Below are 8,945 nucleotides of genomic sequence, written 5' to 3'. Positions count from 1 at the left end.
AATCCTTTCGTACCAGTAAAATTGTTCATAGGGACAATGCCTTACCCTTGAATTGGATTCGATGTATTATCTGCCGTGTAGATGACATTCTTCTCTAATATTCTAACGGTTTCATCACTTTGTCATATGACATTATGCACCACTGTCGACGTACCAAGAATCCTGATCTGCTTGGTCGACTTGACAGTTGTATTCTCCCTTCAAATTGAAATCAATGTCAAGGTACATTGTTTCAGTCTTCTGCATATCCTCACTTGCAAGGAACATATTCTCAGATTCATTGGCATAATGACTGTGACTAGAATGTCCACCACGATGATTTCCTCTTCCACAAAAATTCCCTCGATTGTTGCTGGATTGACCGCCTTGGTCATACTGCTTCTTGCAACAATCTCTTTCATAATGTCCAAACTTATGACAGTAGCTACGCTGAATGTTTGACATGTTGGTGGATGCATTAAGATCTTCCACGATTGGAATGATTTCCTCTTGGATTCTGATGATGATGTTGCTGAAGATGATGCTGATGCTGGTTCTGACTTTGATGTTGACTTCATTGTTGATGATGGCCACTTCGTTGGAATGATCTGCCTCTGCCTTTGCCCCTGCCTCTGCCCCTGCCTCTGCCTCTATCTCTGCTTCTATCTGAAGCTGTGAATTCTTGATCATTGGAATGACCTTTGCATGCATGAATGGCTTGCGTCCTAAGTTCTTTACCAAGTAAAACTGATTGGAGTTCTTCCATTGACGAAATTTGCCATTGGATGGCAGAATCCTGGATCCTGAGTACGTAACATGACCGGTTTCACTGCTATTGCAAAAACTCTCGTTTATTTGGTTTCTCAGTGTGAGAATCTTGAAAGTGTTCTTGGACTCATAGAGAGCTACGAACATATCCCATGCTTCTTTTGATGTATTGACTGTGTTGAGCTGTCCTAGCATGACATCTTGCGCATTCTGCTTGATCAGATGATCTGCATACTTGTCTTTCTCGTCCCATTCTGCCTATGCTCGGGCAATGGCAAGATCTATTGTAGGTGCGGTCATTGTTGATGTAGCTTGAGATCCCACTACTGCTGGTGCTACGACAATAGGTGGAGTAGAGCTACTACTGGCTAAATCGTCCAATGGTCTAAGTGTAGATCCATCGACATACTCCCATTTGTCCTAAAGTATAAGAATGGTCTCCATTTGATATTTCCATGTGCCGTAATTGGAGTTGTCTAGCTTAGCAAATGCTTATAGACTGAGGTTGCTAGTCGTAGACATGAAGCAAGAAATGTACTCAAAGTGTCTGTGAAATCACTGTCTGAATCAAGTGCAAAATAGTGATTGTATCAATTGAAATCTAAACTGTCGGTGAAGATAGAACTACAGTATATAATCAAATCTGTTACAAGGCTTGTGGCAAATGATGCCGGTAATAGCCAAGAGGCTTTACAAGGCTTGAAATAATGTACACAATGCCATAAAATAGCCAAATAGGCTTTACAATGATGGCCTATGTGCGTGAAATCAAATCATGTGCTATCTGTCCACTAAACAATCGGTCAATGTCTCTGAACACTCTAAAGTCTGCTCATTGAACTATGGAACGTCAAGTTTCAAGTATGTGATGATGTGAAACCGCATGTGAGCGTAGGGTGACTCCGAGTAGGAACTATTTAAAAAATTTTCGACATGGCTTTGATTGGCTACTTTGGAGTGCTCTCCGATATGGATGATCTAATATACTCTGAACTAGATCTAGACCAACTGTCGAGTGATGAAAAAGCAACAAATAATTCATTTTCTTTGTTCGTTTTAGGAGATGGATCAAGTGCATCGATGTAGAGGCTGATGTGCGTGAAGGAAGTGGATTTGACGCACCAAGCTCAAAAGTGTGATACTTGCACCAAAATGTGTGCGTGATGTGACGAGCACGTAGAGCACAAAAAATTGAGCATTTTTCCTTTTTGGAGCATCCTCATATTTCTTCCTGGATCAAGAGACACAGCTTGATCTAGGTGGAGGGACAAAAAGAGTGCAAAATGATGATGTGGCAAGGTGAATCACATGCAATGATGATGTTGCAGTTGTGCTTAGCAAGGGGTGTGCCAGTGGAGCACAATGATGATGTGGCAAGGCAGGCACACATGCAGTGTGTACAAAGTGTGCCTGGCAAGAGGTCAGTGTGCTTGTAGGGGTCAGTGCCACATGGCACTTGTTGAGATGGCTGCTGACTGGGTAGGATGAGATGTCACTTCACTAACCTAACCCAGGGTCAAGTTGACCTAACTAGGGTCAAGTTGACTAACCTAGGATTACAGAGACCATGGTGACATGGCAAAAGGGCTGAGCTGGATGATGATGTGGCCTGAGGCTCGGGGTGCTAATGTGACACCTATTGAGGTACTGCTGACGTGGCCCTATAGATAAGAGTGCAATAGTGATGGTCGAAATCTTTGCATATTTCAACGAAATCTGAAAGATTCTATCATGGGAAGCCGTCGTGGAAGTGAGAGGCTTGCGTTGTGGAGCCGCTCGTTGAGAGGTGTTGGAAGAGGCAGGTGTTCGTTAGCGTTAGTAACTAGTAGCCCAATTGGCTGGCTATGCTAGAGCTTCAGTTTGGAGCACTGCGCCTTGGTCCATCGAGGCAGTCATGCAAGGGCCCATCGATTGAGCAACTACAAGAGTTGACAATGGAGCCGAGAGCGCCGTTGTGTACATTGCCTAGCTTGTTGGAGCAGTGTTTATTGAAACTTAGAGGAGAACGAGCTATTAGTCAAGTGACGTCCCTTGTTGTAGGGAACACTATGGCACTCTACATCTCAGAGCTCGTGGAGTCTGTGAAAGGCTGGCGTTGTGTTGTTTGTAGATGGTCGGGTCGCGTTACTGTTGTGTTTAGAGATGCCGACACTTGTTGCCTCGCTTGTGGAGGTCATTCTGTTGGCCGCCTCTCGTGCTCGTTGAAGAAGCTAGCCTTGCCTTAGGTAGAGGTGGGAGCCTTGCGAGCTTAGGCTATAGATGGAGGCCGTCGGAGACATACGAGCTTAGGCTATAGATGGTTGCTACCTTGGTTGCTGTAGGAGTTATAGAATAGGCCGCCTTAGTTGTGGGTCGCTGTTGTAGGGGCTTACTGAAGTCGCCTTTGTAAAAGGCTGTAGTAGTTGTAGATAGTAGGAGCTCACTTGCTCAATCGGTTGAGCTTAGGGTAGAAAGAGCAATAGAAAAAGAGTACAGCACCTCTCCAAATCGTCCAAAAAACATCTCTCTCTCACTCTCTCTCCCTATCTTTCACACACTAACTAGACGTGGCAACTGTCGGTTGCTTCTTACTGAGCCAAGAAATACATGAATTGCCAAGCAAAAAACAATTGCCAGTATGTGACACTAAAATATGAAAAGGGGAGAGGAGAAGAGTGGAGATGAGGAAAGAGCACACGACAAATAACTAACTGTACACTAGATTTAGTTGAAAATGTAGAATATATACAAACCCTTTTAAGGTTATGGTTAGGACATCTAATCCTTTCCTTTATAGCACTCTATTAGGTTAGTGATATGCACATATGATCTCATGATGTTGAGTGTGGTTTCTTAACATGCTCCCCCATTCCATTGACTACTACTATTATTGCAATATTCGACATTTTGCAAATTCTATATCTTGGACGTAGACTTTAATCGAGTGTCAAATTTGCCTTTCTTCAAAACCATGATGGCAATTGCTCTTTTAAAGCAATCATTCTATGAGTCACCAGATTGTACAATTTCTATGCCTTGTATTCTTTCATATCCAACAATAATAGACTTCTTTCTTTTGGCATCAAGCTTGCCATTAAATGACCACACTTTATATGGTACATAATGGCTCTACTTATTTTCATTATACTACATTTGTACTCACACATAATATAAATCTCAATGAACCAATTACCATGCAATTCTAGACTTACATTAAAAATCTCATGTCTTGTAGCTTCACAACTAATCTAGCCTAATTTTCCCTAGAACGCATCACACAACCACACATTATAGCAGTGACTATGAAAAACTAGTGACCAAACGGCCAAGAAAACTAGCAACACGAAATACTAGCAATAGTAAGCAAGGAGACACGCATTAAGAGGCAAGTAACAACAAAGGTTTACAAGCAAGATTGAAAGAGAAGTGGCAACAAAGGAGGCAGCTTAAAAAACGTAAAATGAAAACTCGACAACAAAGAGGATAGAAGTAGGAGTCAAGGGTAGGGGGGAAGAAGCAACTTGAGAGGAGGAGGTTGTTGAATAAATAGTGTGGAAGAGACCGGGGGGACTTTGCAGAGAGAGTGGAGGGATTGAGCAAAAGAGAGCTTGCACTAAAGGAGTTAAGGAAAGGAGGGAGTAGAGAAAAGCATACCCATAGGGAAAAAAACAACTAAGGACAAGTGTGAGATGAAACTCAAGTGCCTATTAAAAACCCTTTCCCCCTTCTCAAAGTCGCCAAGTGTTAATCTACTCCCAAATGTTATCCAAGGAGACAATCTATTCGCTTTTTAATCCAAGTTTGGACAATTCATATAAACTAGAGAATAAACACAAACTCATGAACTCAATAGGTCTCTTCATATCCCATATAGCAATCTAAGACCCATATAGCAATCTAAGAAGAAACCAATTCACCACCCCAATTACTAAATTAAAGGAAATTAATTTATGTGATTTCCCAATCCAATCCATGCAATGGGAAGTGACACAATTCACACAATCCATGTGATTTCCTTTTGCCCTTCTCAAATTTTTTGCTGCTTTTGCATGAAATCTCTAGAAAGATTGACACTTCACAGTTTTTCTCTTGTATCAAAATAGTAAGGAGCATTTATTAAGTGTTCCACGCCATAATGCTCATGGAGTTTAACTTCTCATATTTTGAAACTAATATGCATTGTATCTTCATTATAGTCTTTGCATAAGAGGCATACAAAATCTAGCTTACATAAAGAAACAGGGATGATGATCTTACAATGGGCTTTGGCTCTGAAGATTTGTAAACTTCACGTAACTCCTCTACAACAAATTGGATTAAAAACATACACTGTGTGATGAACTTGCAAGTGATAATGCTACTTATTTTGATTCTTGCGAAGAAACAACTATGAGCAAAATACAGTGCCTTTGGCTCTGAAGATTTGTAAACTTCACATAACTCCTCTACAACAAACTGGATTAAAAACATACACTGTGCAAGTGATAATGCTACTTATTTTGATTCTAGCGAAGAAACAACTATGAGCAAAATACAGTGCCTAGAGAATACGACCAATTGTATTGATTTGATGCTTCTATCAAGTAATTCCCCTTCAATCTTATAATCAATTTCTCTTTCCAAGATCAAGGACTTGGGAGACGTTGACATCACCACAATCGAGACACAAGTTACCTAGCTTTGAGCTCTTCAAAACAAAGAGAAATATAAGAAAGAATGAAAAAGGAAAAGGCATGCGTGCATAGAAGTGGGGAAGCACTATTTTTTATTGTTCGATATCCGTCTGAATACATACTCTCATCATTACACAAATAGACACTAATGACTAGGAGCCCCGTGTTTAAATTTTGCACACTGACTCTCGTCACAGTGACACCAACTCATTAAGGTTTTCTCCTTTTAACCACTTCTTTCAGGATATTAGGCCTATCTGCTTTCTCTACCATACAAAGAGATTCTGCTCAGGATTAGTGTATTCGTAAAGATAGGCCTGCACAATGCATTCGATAGACTTAAATATCTTAATATTTCTGATGTGCCTTCCAGAGCCTTGGAAGGCACAAATTGTTGCATGCTGCCTATGCAGCAGACATCCTGTACAAGTCAAACTCGCAGTTTGTTGCTTATTCTTTCCTATATTCACATACACATGGGCCTTCTCTAATCTCTGTCAGCACTTACATCATTCAGAAGGAATGTGACATGAATATCCTGCTAAGCTACCTTCTGAAAATTGCATAAACACTCAGCTGGCTTGAAAGAGCTTAATGCAAGCTCGTCTTTTGATGAGCGTTTTGCATGTATGGAGATTCAAACTTCACCCTATACATAGTTTCAAACATGTACCAGACGTGCAGAGCTAAGAATCATCGCATTGGTTCTACTGTTTGATTTTGCTTCTAAGGACTCTCATTGAAGGCCATCTCCTGAAGTAAGTGACCAGGACTGTTAGCTTACGAGACAAGGCAAATGAGCATCCACAAGGCAGAACAAAGGCTTTAATTTTCCTCAAGGAAAGAAAATCCAACATACCTGATCACACACTGGGCAATGGCTGCTTCTTTCCATCCACTCAAGGATACATGCAAGATGAAAATGATGGCCACACTTCGTATCTATCTTTGGATTTTCACGGTCATAACCTGTAAAACCCCAAAAATGGAAAATGAAGAGGAGACTTGTCAAAGGATCCAGAGATGGCCCCTTGGCCCCATGAAAACTAGTAAAAATAAGTGTGTTATTCTCTGATGGGCAGTTACGACAAAATTTGAAACGCTCCTAAAACCTCTTCCAGAATCGCCTCCTATTTTATATCCTTTGATAAGTAAAAACCATGTGAACTACCTTCAAGACATGTCGGGCACATGTCCTCGTCGTCGATTAATGAGGTGAGGGAATCAACTTTCCCAATTGTTTTTGCCTGCTGGAATTTGCTCAAACAATCTGTAGACTTTTTCCCTTCACCGTAGTCAGCACCCTTTAGAGACTGAAGTACTCTAGCTCCTTCATGTCCATTCCCACCATTACTTCTTTGGAGAGTTTCAGGACCTTCAGTTTGTAAAAGGGTGGCTGGAAATTTTCCAGGCCTTGATGCATCACCAACTGGAAAGATGTATCTCCTGTCAGGTGGAGTACTGTAGATGATAGGAACTGAGCTTCCTGAGGATGTCCCACCTAAGAGCCCTGCAGATTGAGAGGGTGATGCACTGAGTGCAGCCGAGCCATCGTGCTCTTCTGATGGATGAAACAAAGAAGCGTACTGCATGAATCATATCCAACACATTACAAAATATTCACAAACGAACAATCAATCAGCAGAACTCTTCAGTATCTTCTTCGTTAAAAAAACACATTTGAAATTTGCACATAAATTCTTACACCCACGGTCCTAATCACATGCTTCAAGCAGTATGAAGACCCTGGTGTACTTCATTGCATATGAAGGTGTCACAAACAGACCCTCTTTAGCAAAATCCTTCACCTTAACACTCACATAAACAGACCAATTAGCTAACAATAAATATAGTACTAAGTGTAACTTACTTCCTTACACAATCAAAGTGCCCATAACAACGTGTCCTGCCAGAAAAAGAACGGATTAAGTGAAGCTATCAGAATTTATGGCAATGGCACCAAAACGTTGTAAGAGAGGTCAAGTGATGCCAGCTCAAAAAAGTGCTATTTGTTTGTTCATCCAATTGCAAGAGACCTGTTTGCGGGTTCAATCACTCTTGAAGGTTAATCCTCTCAATTGAACAACCTCACGTCCGAAGTTCGATAAGTACTTTACAAACTTCACATTTCTCTTTCCCGGGGGCCCCATATCAATGCAAACTATTAGGTGATCGTGCATCAAAACTGCATACATTTAAAATGTCATCAAAAAAATAGATGCCTTCAGCTTCACCCATATAGTTGAACCAAAATGAATTCGTCGTACTGAGATTCCTTGAAAAACAAGATGAAAAGACTAGCGCACTAGCTATCTGAACAGACACTATCACATACAATCGCAGTAGGATCTCTTGTGGTTTAAGGATCAAATTTAGTATGATCGGGATTCGCCGCGCTTAACATGAGCAATAGACAACAAGCACAACTCTGTCTGCATGTCTGAATAGAATCAAGCCAATCGACCTAAGGGCTTAAATTTTAAGAGAATCGAAGATGAACAACACGGAAGATGTTTGGCGTGCCTATAAGAGAACCACACTAATAGACCGTATGCAGGAGATAGTATTTCCGGTACCATGCCACAGCAGCAGCAGCGGAGACAGCAACGTCGGCAACAGCTCTGACAGCAGCACCCATTTGAGGGTTGTTCGTAACCCAAGTCCTCTTGAAGACAACAAAGAAAGGCGCCCATATCTTTCTTACAATATCATCTAGCTTCTTATCCCATCAACAATTGCAGCGAGCACGCTGAAACCAAGCATGAAGGAAAGTGTGCTTCATAAGCTTGCTGTATCAGCCCCGTGAGCGACATGATCTGAAATGGATCCAATGCAGAATCAGGCACAAAGAGTTCCGAGAATCAGATAAAGAGCGTTACAAATTCTATTGAAGGCAGGCATAGTGGGCAGGTCAGTCAAAGCAGCAAAAAGTTAAGGATCCATGATAGAAAACCAGGTAATTGCGATGAAAAAGAGCCGAGATAAAGGAATCGAGGAACTGAAATGGAATGGAGGAGGAAACGATGGAATCGAGGCAGGGAGATGGTGGGGAAGGGGAAGGGAAAGGAGGGAATTTGGGGAAGGACGTGAGGAAAAAGCAAGGGAAGGGGGGAATGATGGCTATGGCGGACTAAGAATTTGCTCACAAAAATCAAGATTGTTGGCTATGGCGGACTAAGAATTTGCTCACAAAATACACCCCCGTAAAGAAACCAGTGACAGGGATGACTAGAGCCAGTTCCTTTTTCCCGCTGTGTGAACAGAACCACTTCTCCTCCACCGACTATAGCCCGTCTCTTGATTGCGTGTCAGCTGCCCCCTCCTTCACCCCCTTCCCATCTTTGCCTTTCGCACCGCCCATCGCCCGTCTCCCTTGACGTGTCGGTCGGCACCCGCCAACCCAAAAATTTTGGTTTTTTTTTTCCTTTGTTTTATTTAAAGTAAGGCCGTTCAAATGCTTTTTATTATTATCAATATCTACGGCCCCATCTCGTAGTGACACGTGGCCCCTACCTCCCTTTTTTTGAATTATGAGGTTGCTTTTAT

General features: G+C 41.7%; 1 protein-coding gene across 2 annotated transcripts; it reads right to left on the bottom strand.

Moving 5' to 3' along the window:
• Nucleotides 1–5,490: 5,490 nt before the first annotated feature.
• Nucleotides 5,491–8,575, bottom strand: LOC147884731 (uncharacterized). 2 transcript variants are annotated; one of them, XM_087397072.1, is made up of 5 exons: nt 8,353–8,575; nt 7,976–8,215; nt 6,571–6,985; nt 6,259–6,368; nt 5,491–6,152 (listed from the first exon to the last, which is right to left on the bottom strand). In XM_087397072.1, the coding sequence occupies exons 2-5, from the start codon at nt 8,090–8,092 to the stop codon at nt 6,126–6,128; spliced, it is 669 nt and encodes a 222-aa protein (XP_087253198.1). In that variant the 5' UTR covers nt 8,093–8,215; nt 8,353–8,575; the 3' UTR covers nt 5,491–6,125. The 2 variants fall into 2 exon arrangements, with proteins under 2 accessions (XP_087253198.1, XP_087253197.1); XM_087397071.1 differs by having other exon boundaries at nt 7,976–8,575.
• Nucleotides 8,576–8,945: the final 370 nt, after the last annotated feature.

The sequence above is a fragment of the Dipteris shenzhenensis genome, chromosome 26 (assembly GCF_047967505.1).
Source record: "Dipteris shenzhenensis isolate YYH24624 ecotype China chromosome 26, Dip_SZ_1.0, whole genome shotgun sequence".
NCBI classification, from domain to species: domain Eukaryota; kingdom Viridiplantae; phylum Streptophyta; class Polypodiopsida; order Gleicheniales; family Dipteridaceae; genus Dipteris; species Dipteris shenzhenensis.
Note: the sequence above shows the minus strand (reverse complement) of the source record. Positions and strands in the feature narration are given on the sequence as shown.